Source organism: Dendronephthya gigantea, unplaced genomic scaffold, assembly GCF_004324835.1.
Source record: "Dendronephthya gigantea isolate DGI-Jeju-01 unplaced genomic scaffold, DenGig_1.0 000052F, whole genome shotgun sequence".
In the NCBI taxonomy this organism is placed as follows: Eukaryota; Metazoa; Cnidaria; class Anthozoa; order Malacalcyonacea; family Nephtheidae; genus Dendronephthya; species Dendronephthya gigantea.
Window position 1 is genome coordinate 494,702 of NW_021163062.1, and position 23,200 is coordinate 517,901.

At 37.4% G+C, this 23,200-nt stretch overlaps 2 protein-coding genes and 1 long non-coding RNA gene across 3 annotated transcripts; 2 read left to right on the forward strand and 1 right to left on the reverse strand.

Annotated features, from left to right (window-relative positions):
* Positions 1-6,211: 6,211 nt before the first annotated feature.
* Positions 6,212-6,972, forward strand: LOC114528920. The gene is made up of 2 exons (XM_028550631.1): positions 6,212-6,295; positions 6,559-6,972. The coding sequence occupies exons 1-2, from the start codon at positions 6,212-6,214 to the stop codon at positions 6,970-6,972; spliced, it is 498 nt and encodes a 165-aa protein (XP_028406432.1).
* A 5,708-nt stretch (positions 6,973-12,680) lies between these two features.
* Positions 12,681-13,426, reverse strand: LOC114528992. The gene is made up of 3 exons (XR_003687568.1): positions 13,358-13,426; positions 13,148-13,260; positions 12,681-12,864 (listed from the first exon to the last, which is right to left on the reverse strand). It is a non-coding gene; the product is annotated as an uncharacterized LOC114528992 (long non-coding RNA).
* Positions 13,427-14,907: 1,481 nt separating this feature from the next.
* LOC114528922 (EGF-containing fibulin-like extracellular matrix protein 2) lies at positions 14,908-20,085 on the forward strand. Its single transcript, XM_028550632.1, has 4 exons — positions 14,908-14,935; positions 15,753-15,860; positions 17,087-17,215; positions 18,713-20,085. Exons 1-4 carry the CDS (start codon positions 14,908-14,910, stop codon positions 19,069-19,071), a joined length of 624 nt encoding a protein of 207 aa, XP_028406433.1. The 3' UTR covers positions 19,072-20,085.
* The last annotated feature ends 3,115 nt before the right edge of the window (positions 20,086-23,200 follow it).

Genomic DNA, 23,200 nt, shown 5'->3' on the forward strand with positions numbered 1-23,200 from the left:
AATAGGTACGGAAAGGGCCTAATTTTTCTAATTTATTTTGTAGAAGGTTGTCCTATTAAAAGTTGTGGTCCCTTACGTTATTGTATAAATAACGGCACGTTCTCGTGTTTATGTGAATGGGGATACACAGATATTGGACAGACATGCGCAGGTATATTATATATTAGAATTATAATTTATAAACTATTGCATGGATATTAGCTATCATCAGTATCCGGCAATCAAGTTTGCTGTATTATATCAAAATATCAGCTTATAAAAATATGCTTATAGTGTATAGCTTTTAATGAAATAATTGTGAATGTTACGAATGAAAACTTTTATTCTTTGTTTTACCAAAAAAGCAGCAAAATAGGTTCTAATGCTATTTAATTAAGGTAATAAGTAAACATATTGTAATTATAAATGATAATCAAATCTGCCACATTATTCCGACTCGTGATTAAATACGTGCGAGCACGGCGGAGGTGAAAAATACTGTGAGTGATTGAATTCAGTGAAAGCAACCGTGCGATGGAAAAAAGTATTTTCACCGCTGAGAACGTGCAATGGAGACTTCTTTTGCGTAGTCAGTAAAATGGAAATTTTATTTGATAACACGTGATCGAAGACAAGCTGTTAAAAAAACATAGCCTATATGGTGTATAGCAAAAGGTGCATGCCTATGGGCAGGGGCCGCGGAAGAACGTTTAATAAGGGGGGTGGGGATACTCACATATTCATGATAGCAGACCGTAAAAACAATCCATTTCAAAAGAAACTAATATTGCTGAACGTGAAAATATTAGCACTTATATAGCGTCTTAGCACTTATATAGCGTCTTAGCCCCTGCCTATGTGTGTGTTATTAGGTGCAAACTATTTAATATTCTTGCCAAATTTGCTGTTTGAGAACGGATTGAAAACTTGCTGTTTATTTTTATTTTAGATATCGATGAATGTTTATCATCCCAGCGATGCAATTTAAATGTAAGTTCATGCGAAAACACAGTTGGCTCGTACAAATGTTCGTGTAAAATAGGATACAGTTTGCTCTTGGATGGAAAGACATGTGTGACAGGTACATTACGTATATAGATCATGCAATTATAGATCATGCTTTAAAATTTGTTTTAATCCGGTTTTATTTCAATTTCATAAACAGTAATCACAGTATTCGATTCCAGAATTTGGGCAGTTAGGCCACATGATTGTAGTACGTTTACACACGACAAGTACGTTTACACAAGGAAAGTCGAAATTTATCTTTTTCCGTCTGTTACACGTTTTGTTTTCACGGCAATTTGTCCTGTTATATGAGGTCTCGAATTTGCCTGGTTTAGTAGTTCTCGGGTGAAAGGAAGATGGAAAACTGGACGAATTTTAACGCCCGCTCCAAACCGTTTTCGGCTACGGCATAAAAGGTTTCCTAGGATGAGTCATAAGTTTTCATCATTGCATCATCCTGTGGGAAAACGGGTGAGGTTCATTACACGTCAGTGACTAAAATATTTATTTCCGAATAAAGGAACTGATATCATGTATCATGCATTATCGACTCATTTGACTTCGCGTCAAATGTGGACCAGTATAACATCTGCCTAAAATAGACAATAACACCTCTCTCATTTATATTCGGATTAAATTTCCCATTTCTTTCTAATTGTGTCTATATTGTCAGTGGAGCATCACCATTGTAACTCGTAACCCTTGGACGGAGCCACGAACATATGGTCAATTTAGTATGTACATCGCATTCTTTTAGTTCCTAATGAAAACAATACCTTCACAATACGCTCTGGTAGTTATGGTTACGCCTACATTCATCGTTATGATGTCAATAACTCGGCTGAAGTTCTTGCAATATCAAGCAATTCCCCTCCTGCTAAATTTCGTTTCATAAATCAGAACGTGATACAGGAAATAAGCACAGGAAAATGTGTCACAAAAAAGACCGACGCCTACCTGAATCTTGCCTTTATCTGCGATGGATCTTTCGCTCTCAGGTGGCGTTACGAATCCTCTACTGAATCTTTAGTTTCTCTGAATTTCAAAGAAAAGCTCTGCTACGCCGCGTGGAAAACATCGGCGCCTCCTACAGTCAGACCAGGTTTGGGTTACTGCAGCGTTTCTGGCAAATATGTCGTTTTGGAAGGCTATAAGGATTGACAAGGATTGAGTTTACGAGGTCATATGATTTAATAATTATTACACACTGTGTCCGGGTGTACGACCACGTGTTTTTCATGTTGCCAAAATTTGGTTTTCGAACGTAATGAATGTTAATGCGCATCTATTAACCATATTTTTAATTTGTCCGTAATTTTTTTATTTTATACGTATTATGTACGACTCCATTAAGGGCGTGCTTTCAGAACATGAAACCTTAGTTTAAATTTTATTAGACCAAAAGATTGATAACTTTATTTTGGCTCGAGAGTATCGCAATTCACTTCATGTGAGAATACCTATAAAACAATGTAGAACAATCAGAAGTAAAATCGTACTTGTTTGAGCGGAATTTTTTCACATTGGGGGCGATTAAGCGACAAGTTAGCTATCGTCTTTTCGCCTTTCCGGCACAGCATAGCCTAGCTCACCGCGAGTGCCACATAAAAAAGTTTTTAGATCAAAAAAAGAGCGAATGTGAGAAACGAAGAGGCATATATGTATGTCCAAGACTTTAAGACTTTATTGCTATATATAGACTCAAAGCCTTATTGCTATATTTTATTGTGGTGTTCAACTGGGAGAGGTTTAGGAACTGGTTTACGTCACAACATTATCGTTTTAAATTTAGAACCACCTTAAATGAGATGGATTTCAAGTTTTACTCTCACAAGCAATGTGCAAAGGTGCAAAACATTCTCCTATAACCCGTGCATAAAAATATATTTTTCATATTGACGAATAAGTATGGAAATAAGCCATAACGCGGCCGGGAACGAGGCTCACGGTTTTGGCCCTTTAGCCTCGTTCTCGTGGTATGGCTGATTTACACATTTATTGGCCAAAACAAAAAAAAATTTTCGTACATGTGTTGAAGCAGGATGTTTTGCATGTTTGCGCGTGGTTCGTGAGCGTAAAACTTGATAGCTGTCTCATTCGAGGTCGTTCTAAATTTGAAACGTTGTGACGTTAAAATGTTTTGATGTGATTACCGAAAAGGTCTTTTGCTTTGAAACCAAGCTCAATGCTTTGAAACCAAGGCATTACATAACAGCAATTGTATAACTATATAAAGTATTATAGGTTCGTTATTAGTGTAGCTCGTCCTGATTTAACGAAGCGTAAAATGGACTTTGAGGTTTTGAAATGAGTAAATAACTTGATTGTGGTAGCGGTGTGATCATCCTAACAATAGCATGTCATTGTTGTGTTTCAAAAATAACTATTTCAATACTTCAAATATAAAAAAATACAAAAAACTTTACGCTTCGTTAAAACTTGGTAACCGGGCTCATTTGAACCAACAACCCCTTGTTCTCATGAGCCTGGTTACCGAGATAAGTCTTTTTGAAACAGAACAATCGCATGTTATTGTGAGTATGATAACACGACTACCAAAATCGTGTTTTACTCATTTCAATACCTCAAGACCTCGTTTGTTGATCGAATGTCATTTATCGAACTGTTTAGACCTCTAGCGGTGAAATTCAAACTTTCTGGTAGATTTTTGAACTTGATTTTCGCAGTGAACACACACCTTGGCAAGGCCTTCCTGCATAATTATAGCTATACATATATCTGAATACGACTGAAAAGTCTGTAGATTTCCATTACTAAACCCTGGCTGTTCAAGTCCATCTACACTGAAAAAATCAATTTCATCAAAGCTAGACGTGTATGTATATAAGAAGTGAGTAAATAATATAGTAAGTTTGCACAAAGCCTAGGAGTTAGAAGTGGCATGACGTATGCCTGTAGAATTATGTAAAAGTTTGTTGTTAATGTTTTATCTGGAAAGAATAAAGTGCTAACTTGGTGTTATGTTCACAGAAATTTGTTTTGATTTGTGATTTTGAGCCTGAAATATCGTTACATTCGTATTTTGGAGACATATTATATAGGAGACTACTCACAACGGTGAATGATATCATGATAGGATTTGGGAATAAGGTAAAAAAGGGCTTTACAAAAATACAAATATGGGCATCACCATAGAGGTGTGGCATAACAAGCAGACTAAAAACTTCATCATTGCTCAGTTGCAATTAAGGTATAGGCCTGGGAACAAGGACTTAAAAAGAACGATTTGGTAGGTGGTTGTTTATTAATATATGTTATTCAGTTCTTCCAAACGCATTTCTTTTGTAAGTGCATTTGTTTGGCCGCTATCTTCGAAGCTAAATTTGAAGATAGTTTTTCTGATTTTTTGAACGTTTGAGACAGACGCAGAGAGTAATTATCTAGGAACGTCAAGAACTATGTGAAATACAGTCATTTGCTAATTTTTCTAAGAATTGAACGAGAAACAAAGACAAAAGCTCTGTTTTTCAAAATGTTTTTGCTTTTAATTTTTGGCTTCAACCAAATATAGCGCTGGCGTACGTTCCGGTATTACAGCTCACTGGTTCACAATACCCAGATGTAATTCCCAAACTCTGGGTGAAATTAGTACCCTCGCTCAGCGCCGGTATTGTTTCCTAGGTGTATTAATGGCGCTTGGGTCTCGTTAATATTAATCGATTAGTATAATGGCACTCATTAGTATATTAGTGTAATAGTGTCTAATTGTGTATAATTAAGTATTAGTGAACATAATATCTAGCTTGTGAAAAAAACTTCAGTATTTGTCTTGTAAGCGGTCGTAGATACATTACATGGTGGCAACGGTTAAAGTATAAAATTGAAGGTTTTATTAAACCTAGTCAAATATCCTTTGAAGGGAGCATAGCCGAGAACTGGAGAAGATTTAAGCAGAAATATGAGATATTTCTTGTAGCGTCGGGCTATCAAAAGAAATCAAACACAGAGGTTGTATGCTCTTAAATCTCGCAGGAGAGCAAGCGATCAGGGGCGGATCTAGGGGTCGTCAAACCGGTAACGCGACTAACGTAAAATTTGCAAAAAAATGATAAAAATTCGACTTTCGAACAGTAGTCCCGTTATCTTTATCATACAGTGCAGCTATGGCAACTGAAGATTATGTTTCGTAAGGCAGAGCAGTCCAGTTACTGCAGAATCTATTATCATACAGCATTAGTATTTACTAATCTAATCTTAGTAAAGTTGTCTAGAGTTTAATCCAATCAAATCTCAGTGGTCCAGTGTTTAACCGTGCTTACACAGTACAGTGACTGAGCCGACGAGCAAGGTTAAGTCATTGAACAGCTGGCATACGCACAGTCGACCGGGCAAAAAGTCAAAATCCAGCGTTCTGATCAGCCTAGACTATTATTACCATGGCAACTAGTGATTTTTCACAATTTTGACCGATCTGTGGGGAGTTTTGACCGAATTACAAAAGTCAGGGGCGAGGTAATCTGATTAATATTTGACGCGTGCTAAAGTCTTTGTTTCGCATGCTTCTTCGAACTGTCAAGTTGTATTCGAGGTTATCAGAAAGTTGGAAATGTCCGCTATTAAGCCTGTGGCTACTCTGTACTCAAATTGCCGCAAATTGCTTGTTAGAGGTGGGAAAAACGTTTCCGAAAAGTGAATCCTGAACCCCTCATGCAGAGAGACCCCCTAGAGCTAGCTTATAATCCGAAAATTTTGACTAACGTACGAAAAATCTTGGATCCTCCCCTGCAAGCGATCAAAGTACATAACACGTTTACGTAAAGCAAGAAAGAAGAACAAGACGATCCAGCTGTTTTGATCGAGAAACTCGAAGCATATTGCAAGCCAAAGAGGAATAAAACATACGAACGGCATTTATGCAATACCCGTATGCAAGGTGTGAATGAAACCATTGATGCGTATTGCGTACATTAGACTACAAGCTTAGAACTGTGCATTCGGCGCTCTTTGTAACGAACTAATTCGCGATAGAATCGTAGTTGGAGTCTTAGACGATGCAGTACGAAGTAGATTACTTCGCGAAGCTGACTTAGATTTGCAAAAAGCTTAGATATTTGTCGAGTAGCTGAACAAACTTGAAGCCACATGGAAGCCTTAAAAATGCAACAACGAGCACAATAGACGAAGGGATGAAGGACAGTTACGGTCAAGCGTGTCGACTCGAAGACAAAGAACAAGCGATCGCCCTACAAAGAGCAACTGGGAAATGTTCAGTTCAAGTACTGCGGGACGTTACATCAACGAGACAAAAACAAGTGCCCAGCAGTTGGAAAGACTTGTGAGAAATGTGGTAAGAAAAAATATTTTGCCAAGGTATGTAAAATTATGATAAAAACTCTTTCACTAGACACTCATCGACTGCATGTAGGTGCGTTGGAACAGCATGCAGAAAGAGATAAATAGTGTTAGCAGTACAGAAGAAGAGTGGAATATAACAGTATAAGTTTACAATCAGCCTTTAAAGTTTAAACTAGATACTAGCACTAAACTTGTTTCGTATAGTGGAAAAGTGATAAAGCTTGAAGGAACAGTTGTATTACCAGTAAACTATAGAGGCAGGCAGTATCCGCTCGAGTTCTATGTTGTGAACAAGCAATCTCAGGACTGGAAGCTTGTGAAAAGTTAAACGTTATAAAAAGAGGTGGTCTCGTCGCTGGTTACGCTGTTAAACCAAATAAAATCCGTTTAGGCATGGATCCAAAAGATCTTAAGGAGGCGGTGAAGAGAGAGTATTATCCAATGAAAACTTTCGAAGATGATCTGACTAGATTACCTGAAGCCAAGATATTTTCGACTTTGGATGCTACAAGTGGATTTTGGCAAATCCCTCTGGATGAAGAGTCCTCATTTCTGACCTGTTTCAACACTCCATTTGGACGTTATAGGTCTAAAAGCCTGCCCTATTTCGCATTACATCTGCTCCTGAAGTCTACCAACGAGTCGTGGAAGAATCGTTTGGTGGTTTAGAAGGCAGTGAAGTGATTGCTGATGATTTAATGATTTGAGATGTAATGACGATGAGCAAGACCGGCGCCTAAAGAAGGTTCTCGATTGAACCCGAGAAGTTCAACTGAAATTGAACAAAAAGAAATGCAAGTTACCAGTTACGAGTTACGGAGGTGTAGTATATCGGACATACGATCACGTCGGATGGAATCAAGCCAGACCAAGAGAAGGCACAAGCCATTCGGATGATGCCTGAGCCAAGTACGATTTACAAGTTACCTACAAGAAAGGCACCGAATTATTTGTAGCAAATACCGTGAGCAGAGCTTATCAAGTGGTCGATCCAAACGATACACCCTTAAAGAAGAGCTGGAGATACACATGGTACTGCCTGTTTCCCCGTAAAGCTGAAACGGTTACAGGAGGAGATACAAAACGGTCCAGTCTTACAACGGTTGAAACAAGTTATCGTCGACGATGGGTGCCCATGCATAACGCAAGTCCCTTTTATCCTCATCTATCCAGAGCTATTGGGGCTGTAAAAAAAGCTGACCATCAGTGATGACCTGATCTTCAAAAGAAACAAGATGGTAAATTACGGCTGTGTTGCGGAAAGAAATGCTCAAGATTGTGGATCAACCTCACCTCGGAGTTGAAGCAAGTAAACGACGAGCTATAGAACCTTTATCTTGGCCTGAAATGAACCAAGAGATTGAACAGCTAGTCAAATCCTGTAGCATATGTAACCAAAATAAGCCACAGCAACCATCCGAGCCACTGAAGCCCCACCCGACTCCGTCTAGACCGTGGCAGCGCATTGGAGTGGATATCTTTTTCGCGCCAAAACCTCTCTAGTTCACAGGCCAGACAGCCATGTTAATTTCAAAACAATCGCAAATAAAAAAAAACATTCAGAGACACAAGATCATATGTTTATGTTTACAACTAATACGAAATTGGGGTAGAAAAATGTGCGATCGTCGAAAGAGCTATAGGTTTTCTCTTTTGCTCTTTGGGCGAATTCGCTCTTTTTCTCCACAATCATCATCAAACGTACCCCCATTAAAAAGGCGCCGTGAACGTTTTCATTTACGATAGGTAAACAAGTGAAAATCGTTGAATTCCGATGCTCAAACAATTTCGAAATGGCAGCCATTTCGAAAAGAATACAAATGATACTAAACTACCATCATGCATTGCGCTCCTATTCCTATAAGGTAAAAGGTCAAAGTAAGTCGAGGATTGTTTTAAAACCGCATGTCCGTCATATGTATGTACATTACCTAAGAGAACTAAAATGATGATAATAACTATATATAAAAAAAGAACACGTGAAATGTTATTAATCTATTTTATGTACTGACACCTACTTTCTAAAGATATTTTAATGTCAATTTCAAACTAAAGCCCATAATTCATTTACCGAACATAGAACATAATTATTCTTTAAAGTTCATAATTATTTACATGCATGCAATAATAGACATACTTCAATGTAATTATACTTAGAAAAGGTTGAAAGTGCTCTCTACATGAAGAGGCAAGTAAAATTTACCTATACTTCGCAACAATCGAGTGTAGTGTAAACGGGGCTTACACTTCAAATAAAAACGAGTATTCGGGACGAAACCCTTGACATTAAAACCCCGTGCATACTGCTCTATCTCTTAATTATATTTGAGCGCTGTCATTTATCTCTTAAGCTGTCATGAACTATATTGATTGCGAATGGCCAAAAATGACATTTATGCCCATTATAATTTTTGTGACAAATCAAATACTTATCCCATGTCACGCTAAGACCCTGTTGATACTATACCGGATTCACATGTTCACGAAATCGTTTTAAGGTGTTTTACGATATCTTTCTCCACAAAACTTTTTTATTCTGCAGATCATGTTAAAGCAATGATGATATCAAACTTTTGGCAGTAAAACTCCCTCTGACATGGCTAATTTTGATGTCGTGACAATGGGAATCTGCTATTGTTCTACTATTACTAAACAAAATTATAAAGCTTAACACGGAGTGTCTCGCGAAAATTTTGTATTTTTGGCATGGCTAATTTAAAAATACTTTGGGAACGGGTTAAAATTACCCAGAGATCCAAGTACCAAAAAAGGGCCAAAAAAGTCATAGTTTATCTGTTTATGTAATTTTGCTCCACGGCAATGAAATAGTGCATCTTGGATGCCTTTACTGCATGTAAATCAATAGTATGATAATGGCAATTAGTACGGATATTGTGAACTTCATACTATTTCTATAACATGAATGTTCACAAGAAATTTCGAATGCGTATACAAACGATTGAGCAGTTGTATTAAGAGATATGGGAAAATTGATCCTGTTCCTGTTGTTGTTAGACATTTACGTTTTAAGCCCGTCTCAAACGTTCAAAGAACTCATGGAAAAAAACACTTTTATATTACAGTTCGCTGAGCTTTATGTTAATTTCTAACATGCATTAGTCATTTTTCGAGAGCTTTCTGACTAGAGGGCTGGTACTACAGCCACTGTCAAGACATTCCTTGCAGCTGATGTTGCTAGACATTTCACTCTCAAAGGAAAAGGCATTCAAATAGAGGTAAGATAACAGTTATATTCTATGTATAGGAATAAAAAGCCTTGTAGAAAGGTTACAAGATGCATGTTTTTGATTTAGAAATGAAGAGAAATGTAAACAAACCGAGCAAACAACTTTCTAAAACGTGTATTATTGCCAAATGATAAAATTGTGTTTATATTCGAGCAGCTGACATTTCTATATAGGTACATGGAATGCGATCGTTTATTTTGGCATGTTATGCATGTGCAGAAAAAAATTATTTGAAGAAATTCTCAAAAAATATTGGCCTTTTTATAATTATTGGCCTTTTCGCTTTCAAAAATTCTAAAAACTTTCCTTTCTCCGAGAGAACGTCACTGCTGTTGCTGGCCATTTTAGAACGTTTACTGCACTGCACATAAAATTATGTAACATTTTTCAACCATCATGCAACAATATAGTGTTCCACATATCCCATATCGCCTTCAATCATACGAGTTATACCCTGTTCAAGTTTTAACATGCATGAGAATCTGTGCACCGAATTTTGCCATGGAGTAGCTATTGCTGTTTTGTGAGGAATTAAAAAATGATATTATATGAACGACCAACTGTATTCGAGGCATGTGATGTATTTCCTTGCTCAAATGCATGTTACACGTATGATGACCAGTCTCATCTTCTTCATGTATTTTGGTTCAATTCTGGTCAATTGTAATGATAACATTCCATTTCGTAACCGTCACTTAAAGAGCTAAAAGACGAGATGAAAGACTGGCGAGAAATATATATGCTTCAACAAAAGTCGACATGAAATCAATATTTAACTAAGTTGTGGAGATTCGTACAAACAAATTGTGTACCTATAGCGCTGAATGATGTTTGCATCACGAAAAATATCGTGTTTGGAAAAAGCTATTAACTTGAAGCGGTAATGATTATTTCAATGATTTCAATTTCAATTATTTCAAATGACAATTTCAATTTTAATGATATTGGTTTTCAAACATTATTTAAGACGAGCAATTTTCTTTTTCGTTCCACTTACTTGTTGGCGCAGGTGCATGCATGTATAAAGGCTTTTAACTCTAGCTACTTTTTTACGCCAAATATGTACCCATAATAAATTTTGTTAGCATCTGGAGACGCATGAAAGACTAGGCGCATTGCCGTGCCGATTGTATTTTGAACGTTCAGACTGTAGTAAGATATGAACACTAAGGAATTGGGTACGGGTACTAATTCTAGCCACGCCGTGCCTAGTTGTATTTGAAAAGTGTATGCGACCGTATTTATCTACGTCCTAGTTCAATCTCGAAACCGGAGCCTGCGATCTAGATGGATCGTGGGCTCTGGTTTCGAGATTGCGTCCCAGTTTTGTCTCCCAAGAGTTGTGGTGCACAGCTTTGGCTAATTTTCCGATGCGCGATTTGATTTCGTTCGCATGATACGGCAATTCCTCCAAGAGGAACAAATAAACCGTTCTTTTGATGCTGTTATATTTAGTTTAGATTGAATTGGAGTGAGAAAATATTTAATACATATCTTCCGGTCCTATTTTAATAATTCCGCCACTATTTCACTGTTTAACAAGATGTGGTCGTGTATAGGTGGGTAAACACGTCGCAGTTTGCACAAGATTGAAGATTTAATATAACTATATAAGCGCGAATTCCAAAGGCAAAGTGTAAGACAAAGTGAATGTATCATGCGGTTTATTTACATTTTTGAACAATTGAACTTTTATACTTTTTAAAGTACGATGTGCTTCTTAATTTCGCGATCGAACAACATTTAGGTTCGCAAGGCATCTAAATGAATATGAACTGTATTGTTTATGTTCAGAAGCTTTATATTAAAGACTGGCACGTGCGCGGCACGCCGAAGATAACGCCAAAAGAGGCGTCTTGTTTCATAAAAAATTGTAATGACTACAAATTTCTTATTTGAAAATTATGCGCTTTTTCGAGAACGTTCTGCGACTATAGCGGCGTAGGACGACAGTTAAGGCAGCTGCTGTTGTTAGATATTATATTGCTCCCAAAAGTAAAAGGCGTTCAAGTTAAGGTAGGATAACAGTTATATTCTATATGATTATTCTCGCACTCAAAATACTAAAATATCACGGGTCACAAGCTTGCTTTTTATATAAAGTATTGCGAATAGAAAAGAAATGTCCAAAGGGAATTCAAACATTTGCAAATGATAATCAGGTTGGCGATGCAAATTTCAGTTGTTTTGAATCCTAAAAATGTTTTTTAAGTTAGGTTTTAGCTCTAACCAATGAAACAAAATCAGTACATTAGAATCAGAATATTACCGAATTTTACTATCGTGTATAGTAGCTAGCGTCTCGCATTGCGTTTATGCATGCAAATATTTACATCTCTTAAAAAGTTCTTTAATTAAGTAAGTTTTTAGCTTTAAGTGATGAAACTAAATTGCTGAATTTTGCTATTGTGCATAGTACTAGCTATAGTTGTTTCCATGTATTGACCCAATCTAGTTTTTCGACCCTGCGATTCCTCTGAAAGAAAAGAAAGGCTAGCTCTGCGATATCAATGGAAATAGGAATGACTCTGATTAGTCGTTCACGCTTTTCAATTTTGAAATACAATAAAACGTTACAAACCGCAAGCCAGGATTTCTGGCTTCCGGTGGATTATCCCGGAGCCTTTGTTTTCTCGCCAGAGGAATCGCAGACTCGGGAAATGAGATCTGCACTGACCGACAAATTTCATTCGGCGCAGGTGATGTATTTCCTTGTTCAAATGCAAATTACACGGACGATGATCAGTCTCATCTTCTTGATGTATATTGGTGGAGTTCTGGTCAATTGTAATGATGATATTCCATTTTGCCGCAAACACTTGAAAAAACTAAAGGAAGAAATAAGAGACTGGAGAGAAAGATGCTTGAACAAAAGTCGACATGAAATTATTTCACCAAGTTGTGGAGCAGAAAAGGAATATTATAAGGAAAGGATGCGCACGCACAGTAAAATGTGTTTCTATGCAGGTAAAGAATGCTTCACCTCGTCCCCGGAAACATTTATAGCCTTTGTGAAGAAAATTGCTAATGTTTTTGCACCTGTAGATCTTCTTCTCCCGTCTGGAATCCTAACCCAGACTTACAAACTTTCACGCATGCAAAGAGCTTTCTACAGTCCATCACCAAGGTGTTATAACTAAAGTGCATGAGTTTATCCCTCGGTTAATCTGGCTGTTATGTTATATACATAGTTTATGTTTATTATTTCTTCATGAGGAATTACGTCACAACGGAGGAATGCTATATAGCTCTGTATGCCTACCAGATATCATCAAATCATTCCAAGATCTTTTCCGGCATCATCATGGTGGGACTGAGAAAAATAAAATACAATTGTAGTGTCAGAATTACTTTGGTCGAAAAAGTATTGAAATTTGTTTTGTAATGACCTAAAGCTTCCCATAGTTGACCGTAGAAACCCACACATACGATAAGACCTACTTTTGTAAGAAAATTTTACTTTTCTATACACATTTCATACCAAATTCATACATACGCATGTGTTGTTTTGCCAAGCCCTAACTCCCCACATTTGCATAAAATTTTCTCGCCTACTAATAAATAGATTTTTTGTAGGACCCTACCCCGAACCTTACCTACTTGTTCGCCTCCCGACGGGAATCGTGGCGACTGATTTAGAATCCATGGATACCACTGTGCTCATCCGTGGACTAAATACTAACGCATCCCAATATGGTCTGGAGTTTGACTATACAGAAAAGAAAATATACTTCACTGATGCACGGCATATTTATCGGATGAATTTCGACGGTGGAAACAAAGAAATCTTTGCGGAGAACACTGACCCCGTTGATATAGCAATTGATTGGAAAGGACGTCGCATATTTTGGATCACTTCAAAGAACCAGCACCCTAAAATGATGGTTATGAGTTTAGATCGAAAAAACACGATTGCAAGAGTTTTTGTCGACAATGAATGGATGGCATTCCTCGAAATTGATTCTGTCGCCGGGTACGTAAAGTGAGAATTAAGTATAAATTGTACATATTTCATTTAATGCTTGCAAATTCATTAAGACGTGTAAATGACGAAATTTACTCTATTTTGCATGTTTTGTGGTATCGTTATTTGTTAATTATTTGGTTTCAAAATTTTCTTAACTTTTTTTTCCGGTGAGAAATCTTAATTTATCCGCAGCGTGTGATACGATTTCCTACTGAGCCAATTAAAAGGCGCAATTTTAAACAATGACATTTTTATTCTTCATAGATACATTTTTTGGGCTATGTCTTACCATTCAATTGATCTCCGACAAAGACATTTGGTTCGAGATAATAGAAATACGATATTTAAAGGTCTTAGTTACGAATACGTTAAAGATATCACCTTAGACTACCAAAACAAGAGAGTTTACGTCACTACAAGGAGATGCAGGCTGATTGCAATTAATTACAGTAAAAGTAACAAGAAAGAAGTGATTGGATCAGATTATTGCTATCCAGTGGATATGTATGGAACTTTGATTTACTTTCAGAAGATAAAGTCACCGGCGGATAACATTATGGAAATGAATTTGGTCAACAGAAATATATCGCGCAATATTACTTTACCTAAAAACTCCGTTCCAAAACGTTTTATTGTCGTGCACAAATCTCGACAATTTGAAGGTAGGTTATAGTAATGCATCGTATATAGGAGAAGAACATTAATGAAACCTTGCACGGTCGGTAGTTGAGATTGTTGTATTTGGACGACGGGACGGGGCATCAATGGAGGGAAGCTCAATCTGAAATTCTATGATGTAAGCGTGCGTAAAGACATTATTTTGGAATTTAAACGGGGTCATCACCCTATTATATTAACGTTGGAATACAAACGAAACCACTCAAAATACATCTTTAGATAAGTAAAATTTCTTCTACTTTAATATTTTGGCTATAATATAAAAGATATTCGCTTTAATAGTGGTCTTTCGCGGCTTATATACTTGTCGTCTTTGTGTGTATTTTGTCACTCATAATTTAGTCCATATAATAAACAGAACATTACACGAAGATATGCATTTTATGTTCTCGTGACAAAAACAGTATCTCATTGTGTATTGTTTTTGCCACTCGAGCATAAAATCTGTATCTACTCGCAACTGTGTAATAGATATCGTATATCTATACTGATCGATTTGTCGATGGTGACCACTAAAATAGGTTTACCACAAAAATTATAGCATGCACGTAACCTTGAACTACGACTCTGCCTGTGTTTCGCTGCGCTCATTCGTGACAATTATTGTGATACTTATTGTCTCTCGGTCGATAAACTGATATCACCCAGTGAACTCAAATAAGACTTGAACGCTAGCTGTTTGACTTTCCCTCATTAATGATTGAAGCCAAAATGGCGGACAATGAAGCCTCTCTTGGAGGTATAAAACACGCGTGTTTTTTGCGTTGCCTAATCACAAAGGATGCCGGAAACCATGGAAGAAATTTTGTATTTTTTGTATAAATCATACCAGCTTTTTACGCTCCTTCAAACAATTTTCAAGGGAGAGGATATTTCATGAAAAGAATGCAAATTCGACGGAATTTGCTTGAATATTTTTGAAAAAAATAATAAATGTGTTTTTGTTTTCGTCGGGCACGATGTTTGTTTACAAGGTTCTCTTGAACAATGTCATACAGAAATGATTTGCTGTTCCGTTAAGTGTATCCAATGGTTCCTCCCATAGAATACATGCTATATTTTGGGTTGCTGTTATCTAAAAATGTCTGTAAATTGAATCTAAAGAGGAGCTTTAAGTATTGATTAATAACTGCATGCTGCCATTTTCCCTGCGAAATTTCTGCGCCGGAGGATTGGGTCATATCTACAAGAAAGGCTTTATTTTCTGCCATCTTGACTTCAAACTTCTGGCGAAGCTAGTGCGTTCCAGGGATTATTTGTTGGTGGCTAACCAATTAAAACGGAGATTGTGTATACAGTGCTTAATAATACAGTATTATTCACTGTTAGCTACCAACAAATAATTCCTGGTATTCTGTAATTTTGACGTCTAATTGATTAATTTACAAATTTATTCGACTGCTTTACTGCCACTTAATCAGGTGAATAAAATAAAATAATTTCGGTTTTCGCGTGATATTATTTTTATTATGTAAAAATATAATGTATATTGATATATTGATATATAGTTTATAATAGGTACAGAAAGGGGCTAATTTTTCCAATTTATTTTGTAGAAGGTTGTCCTGTTAAAAGTTGTGGCCCCTTACGTTATTGTATAAATAACGGCACGTTCTCGTGTTTATGTGAATGGGGATACACAGATATTGGACAGACATGCACAGGTATAGCTACATATTATACACTACAAATACATGGATACAAAATCCCCTCGCTTGAAGCAATAAAAATATGTTTCCATCCCTAAAAACAATCAATTTCCGTAAAAACAATCAATTTCAAAAGAAACTAATAATTATTATTATTATTATTATAACAGTATTTACCCAGTGAGCCTACATCGCCAAAGCGGTTTTCAGTAGGGCCCTGCTAAAATACAATTATTATATTACATCTATTAAAACTAGTTAAAAAGTTAAAAAGTGCGAAAAGTAAAACGTTCATAACCTAGATTTAAAAAGTTGTAAACTCTGACAGTCTCTTATGCTCTCAGGTAAAGTGTTCCACTCACATGCAGCCTGGTAAACAAACCTTTGTTTACCCCAATTAGTTTTTACCTTCGATAAATATATATTATTTCTAGATCTGGTAAAATGACTATGAATATTATTGTTCATTACAAAGTCAACAGGAAAGTTACTCTCACTCTTTAAACACTTAAACATCGCAGTAAGACGGTGGGACTTTCTACGTTCTAATAAGGGTTGTAGATTAAGGAGAGTAAGTGCCTCGGTTGCTGAACTATACTTTGGCTTATCCAAGATTATCTTTGCTGCTCTGTTCTGTAGAATTTGTAGGGCTTTCATTAGAGTGTCATTGTTTTTGTCTCCCCAGACAGTATCAGCATAATCGAATAACGGAGCTATCAAACTCATATACAAGGTTCTCCTCGCATAGACGGGTAAAAGGGTCTTTATTCTTCGTATTAAACCGATTCTTTGATTTATCTTTTTACTAATTTCATCAATATGATCAGCCCACTTCATATGTTGGTGAATTGTAATGCCAAAATATTTGAATGACTCAACCCTTTCCAGTTGATTTTCTCCGACATAAACTGTAATTTTGTGAACATCCCGGAACTTACTGGAACGGTTACTTCTAAACATCATAAATTTAGATTTCGCGACATTTAGAGTTAAGAGGTTAGAAAGGGGCTAATTTTTCCAATTTATTTTGTAGAAGGTTGTCCTATTAAAAGTTGTGGCCCCTTACGTTATTGTATAAATAACGGCACGTAACTGAACGTGAATATATATGCATGAATATTAGCACGCGTCTTAGCGATCTTTCGTGGTCCTTGCCTATGTGTGTTATTGGGTGCAAACCATTTAAAATTTTGGGATAACTTGCGAACGGTTTGAAAACTTGCTGTTTGGTTTTATTTTAGATATCGATGAATGTATCTCCAGGCCATGCAATTTAAATGTAAGTTCATGCGAAAACACAGTTGGCTCGTACAAATGTTCGTGTAAAAAAGGATACAGTTTGCTCTCGGATGGAAAGACATGTGTGACAGGTACACTATGTATATAGATCATGCAATTATAGATCATGCTTTAAAATTTGTTTTAATCGGGTTTCATTTCAATTTCCTAAACAGTATTCAATTCCAGAATTTGGGCGGTTCGGCCACATGTCGTACGTTTACACACGACAAGTACGTTTACTCAAGGAAAGTCGAAATTTATCCTTTTCCGCCTGTTACACGTCGTATTTTCCAACCTCGCCAGCCGGGCTCTTTTACCTTCGCTCGACGGCCCATGCTGCGGCAAAGACCCTGGTCAAGACTGGTCATGTGACATCGCAAAATCTCCCAAAATATGGGAGATTCTTAATTAGCGCTTAGTTCGTATCCATGGGAGGAGTGGCAAAGTCGATATACCATTTTTGCTATTTTTAACACTTGTCACAGTCCAGATGACTTTGCACTAACGCTACTACAAATAGCGGTTCACACAATAAACTAAACAAGACGCCTGCTCAAGGCGTTCACTCCGCCTGCATGCCAACTGATGTACATAATTCATCCGTGGACCGTGTAACCCAGGGCTTCTTGGTCAAAAATGAAGTTGTTTTGGCTTCCCTGTAGAAATGCCAACTTCTGTCGCCAAAAACTACGGCTACTAAAAGGAAAAAAGACCCTGGCATTTTAAGTCTCCGCTGCGCATACGCAGGCGGAGTAATAAATACAGCTAGTGTGGCGCAGCAAAAAACTCAAAAGAACAATAAACCGAATTTAGATTCAAATTGTATGTGTAGACTGTATCATCGTCGATAGAATCGGTTTTAGTATCGTCACAAGTTCTGTTGACATTCAGTACAGACACTCGAAGGCCTGTGCTAGCTCAATATTCAGGCCTTAGAAACACGCTGTTTTAACTGATGTGATTTATACGCTACTTGTGCCCACCCATCTCCACACGGGAGAAGCGTAACAAAAGAATCACGTGACCAGCCTTGACCTGGGTCTCTGCCGCAGCGTGGGCCATGGCGCGTAGGTAAAAGAGCCTGGCTTGCGAGGTTGCGTGTTTTCATGGCAATTCGTCCTGTTATATGAGGTCTCGAATATGTCCGGTTTATTAGTTCTCGGGTAAAAGGAAGACGGGAAACTGAACGAATTTTAACGTCTGCTCCAAACCGTTTTCGGCTACCGCATAAAAGGTTTCCTAGGATGAGTCAAATTTTAATCTGTTTTCATCATTGCATCATCCTGTGGGAAAACGGATGAGGTTTTTTTACACCTCAGTGACTAAAATATTTATTTCAGAATAAAGTAACTGGTATCATGTATCATGCAGCTATCGACTCATTTGACTTCGCGTCAAATGTGGACCAGTATAACAACTGCTTGAAATGGACAATAACACTTCTCTGATTTATATTCTAATTAAATTTCCTATTTCCTTCTAATTGTGTCTATATTGTCAGTGGAGCATCACCATTGTAACTCGTAACCCTTCGATGGAGCCCCGAACATAATGGTCAATTTAGTATGTACATCGCATTCTTTTAGTTCCTAATGATGACAATTCCTTCACAATACGCTCTGTTTATGGTTACGCCTACATTCATCGTTATGATGTCAATAACTCGGCTGAAGTTCTTGCAATATCAAGCAATTCCCCTCCTGCTAAATTTCGTTTCATAAATCAGAATGTGATACAGGAAATAAGCACCGGAAAATGTATCACAAAAAAGATCAACTACTTCATGGATCTTACCTTTATCTGCGATGGACCCTTTGCTCTCAGATGGCGTTACGAATCCTCTACTGAATATTTAGTTTCTATGAAAGCAAAGCTCTGCTTCGCCGACGTGGAGAGCATCGGTGCCTCCTACTGTCAGACCAGGTTTGGGTCCCTGCGTTTCTAATATTAATGCCGTTTTGGAGGGTTATAAGGATTGACAAGGATTGAGTTTACGAAGTCATATAATTTAATAATTATTACACACAGTGTAAGGGTGTCGGACCGCGTGTTTTTTATGTTACCAAAATTTGGTTTTCGAACGTAATGAATGTTATTGTGCATCTATTAACCATACTTTTAATTAGTTTGCATTTTTATTGTATACGTACGGCTCCATTAAGGGCGTTTGTCTCCGAACATTGAACCTTAGTTTAAACTTTATTAGCCCAATGATTGATAACTTCATTTGAGCTCGTGAGTATTGGAATTCACCGGCCCCTTGTGAGAATACCTATAAAGAAATGTAGAACATTCACAAGATAAATCATACTTGTTTTGATGGGAATTTTTTGACATTGGGGCCGATATACCGACAAGTTATAGTTATCATCCTTTCGTTTTTCCGGCACAGCATGCTATTGTGAGTATGATTACACGACTAACAGAATCGTGTTTTACTCATTTGAAAACCTTCATTTCAGTACCTCAAAGTCGTTACGTTTTCGCTTCATTTGATCTCGGTAACCTGGCTCATGTGAACAACCCCTAAAGGTGATTCTCCATTACCACCCTCTTTACCCGCGCGGGCGAAGCGCCCTTTGAAAATCTGCCCATGCGACCATGCACGGTGCAAAAACAAAGCGCGCTTCGCTCGCGCGTGCGGAGAGGACGTAATAGAGAATCGCCTTAAAACACTTTGACCGCCAAAGACGGAGATTTTCGTTTTTTGATCGATTATCACTAATCGATCTGTCTAGACCATTGACGGTGAAAGTGTTAAGGCTATAGGCCTTGTGTTTAACACGGTTCACCGTCAACAAATGTTCTTTAATTTTAATTATTGGTATATTTAATAGTACGGTTGAATGATAAAACCAGGTAATTTCACTGGACGCTTTGGACAGCCAGGTCTTATCTAAACTTTCTGGAAGATTTTTGCACTTGATTTTTGCAGTGAACACACACTTTGGCGAGGTCTTCCTGCATAATTATAGCTGTACATATACAGGGTGTCCCAAAAAAATGTCCCCTCTATTGAAATCAAGCCTTTGTTCGAATCTGATTGCCTTAATATTATGATAAACCCAATTGAAAGCAAGACGCTTTATTTGAATGCCTCAACCTAATAAATATGCTATTTACACACTACTGCGTTGATCATGCATTCAAATTCCAACAAAAGCTTCATTTCAATAGCGGGGACTTTTTTTGGGATACCCTGTATCTGAATAAGACTGAACATTCTGTAGATTTCCATTGCTAAACCCTGGCTGTTCAAGTCCATTTACACTGAAAACATCAATTTCATCAAAGCTAGACGTGTATGTATATTATAAGACGTGAGTAAATAATATAGTAAGTTTGCACTAAGCCTAGGAGTTAGAAGTGGCATGACCTATGTCTGTAAAATTATGTAAATGTTTGATGTTAATGTTTGATCAGGAATGAATAAAGTGTTAACTTGGTATTATGTTGACAGAAATTTCTGTTGATTTGTGATTTTGTGGTCTGAAGTATCGTAATATTCACTACGCTGAATGATATCACTGCCAAGCAAAGTAGGATTTGGGAATAAGGTGAAAAAGAGCCATCAAATACAAGTATGGGCATCACCATAGAGGCGTGGCATATAACAAGCAGACTAAAAACTTCATCTTTGCTCAGTTGCAATTAAGGTATAGTCCTGGGAACAGGGGCATAACAAGAACGATTTAGTAGGTATTTGTTTATTCATATAATTTATTCAGTTCTGCCAAACGGATTTCTTTTATAAGTGCATTAGTTTGGCCGCTATTTTCGGAGCCAAATTTGAAGATAGTTTTCTGAGTTTTAGAACGTTTCAGACAGACGTAGAGAGTAATTATCTAGGAACGTCTAGAACTGTGTAAAATACAGTCATTTGCTAATTTTCTAAGAATTGAAGTCAAAAGCTCAGTTTTTCAAACAGTTTTTGCTTTTAATTTCTGGCTTCAACCAAATATGGCGCTGGCGTTCCAGGTTTTATTACAGTTTACTGGTTCTGTCACAATATCAAGGTGTAATTCCCAAACTCCGGGTGAAATTAGGTGTAATAATGCAGCTTGGGACTCATTAATATTAATAGGTTAGTATGATGGCACTCATTAGTATATTAGTATAATAGTGTCCTTATTTGCATGTATTAAGTATTAGTGTACATGATAACTAGCTTGTGAATAAAACTTCAGTATTTTTCTTGTAAGCGTTCGTATATATATTACATGGTGGCCGCGGTAAAAGCACGAAATGGAAGGTTTTATTAAACCTAGTCAAATATCCTTTAAAGGGAACATAGCCGTATACCGGCGAAGATTTAAGCAGAAATATGAGATATTTCTTGTAGCGTCATGCTATGAAAATAAATCAAACACAGAGGTTGTATGCTCTTAAATCTCGCAGGAGCTAGAGCAAGTGATCAAAGTATATAACACGTATACGTAAAGCGAGAAAGAAGAACAAGACGATCCAGCTCTTTTGATCAGGAAATTCGAAGCATATTGCAAGCCAAAGAGGAATATAACATACGAACGGCATTTATTCAGTTATTTCAGTACACGTATGCAAGGTGCGAACGAAACCATTGATGCGTATGTTACTGAACTTAGACTACAAGCTAAGAACTCAGAACTGTGAATTCGGCGCTCTTTGTAACGAACTAATTCGCGATAGAATCGTAGTTGTAGTCCGAGATGATGCAGTACGAAGTTGATTACTTCGCGAAGCTGACTTAGATTTGCAAAGAGCTTTAGCTATTGTCGAGCAAGTGAACAGACTCGAAACCATATGGAAGCCTTAAAAATGCAACGAGCACAATTGACGAAGCGATAAGGGACTCGTTACGGTCAGGCATGTTGACTCGAAGACAAACAACAAGCGAACGCCCTACAAAGAGCAACTGGGAAATGTTCAGTGCAAGTACTGCGGGACGTTACATCAACGAGACAAAAACAAGTGCCCAGCAGTTGGAAAGGCTTGTGAGAAATGTGGTAAGCAAAACCATTTTGCCAAAGTATTTGTATAAGTAAAAGTGTGATAAAAATTCTTTCACACATGAACTACATATATGTGGGTGCGTTGGAGCAGCATGCAGAAAGAGATAAACAGTGTTAGCAATACAGAGGAAGAGTGGAATATAACAGTAGAAATTTACAATCAGCCTTTAAAGTTTAAACTGGATACTAGCTAGCACTATACTTGTTTCGTATAGTGGAAACGTGATAGAACTTGAAGGAACAGTCGTATTACCAGTAAACTTTAGAGGCAGGCAGTATCCGCTTGAGTTCTATGTTGTGAAAAAGCAACCTTAGGACTGGAAGCTTGTGAAAAGTTAAACGTTATAAAAAGAGAAGTAGAAATGGGTAAAACTTTGAACTCTGATTGTGATATATTTGTTGAGTAGAAAGATGTTTTCTCCACTAGCAGTATTGGTTGTCTTCCAATAACGTAACATAATTATAGAAATTGACAAGAACGTGAGATCAGTCGTTCATGCACCTAGACCGGTTCCTGCAGCTCTTCGTTCAAAACGCCAATCACTACAACAACAGAGTGGGTCTCATCGCTGGTTACGGTCGTTAAACCAAATTAGATCAGATTGTGCATCGATCTAAAAGATTTTAACGAGGCGGTGAAGAGTGAGTATTATCGAATGAGAATGGTTGAGGATGTTCTGACTAGATTACCTGAACCCAAGTTCCAATGAAAAGTTTATTCCAAACCTGTCTGAAAAAGCAGCTCCATTACGATCTCTGCTGAAGAAGGATGTAGCCTGGCAGTGGAACGATGAGCATCGGAAAGCCTTTCAAATGTTGAAGGGCTTTATCAGATGCCCAACAACGATATGCACAAATAGAAAAAGAACTTTTGGCCATCGTCTTTTCGTGTAACAAGTTCAACCAGTTTATCTATGGAAAGACCGTCTAAGTGGAAACTGACCACAAACCATTGGTGAGTATTTTCAAGATACCTCCTAATAGTCGTCCGATGTCATTGCAACGAATGCTACTTCGCCTGCAACAGTACGATTTACAAGTTACCTACAAGAAAGGCACCGAATTATATGTAGCAGATACTGT

What these genes read in the sequence shown, in the direction of transcription:
- LOC114528922 (XM_028550632.1), top strand. Translation starts at nt 14,908, where the DNA reads ATGGCGGACAATGAAGCCTCTCTTGGAG. An exon ending in CAATGAAGCCTCTCTTGGAG is followed by an intron (nt 14,936 to 15,752) that starts GTATAAAACACG and finishes TTTATTTTGTAG; the next exon opens with AAGGTTGTCCTGTTAAAAGT. An exon ending in TATTGGACAGACATGCACAG is followed by an intron (nt 15,861 to 17,086) that starts GTATAGCTACAT and finishes GTTTTATTTTAG; the next exon opens with ATATCGATGAATGTATCTCC.
- LOC114528920 (XM_028550631.1), top strand. Translation starts at nt 6,212, where the DNA reads ATGTTCAGTTCAAGTACTGCGGGACGTTACATCAACGAGACAAAAACA. An exon ending in AAAGACTTGTGAGAAATGTG is followed by an intron (nt 6,296 to 6,558) that starts GTAAGAAAAAAT and finishes AGTAAACTATAG; the next exon opens with AGGCAGGCAGTATCCGCTCG.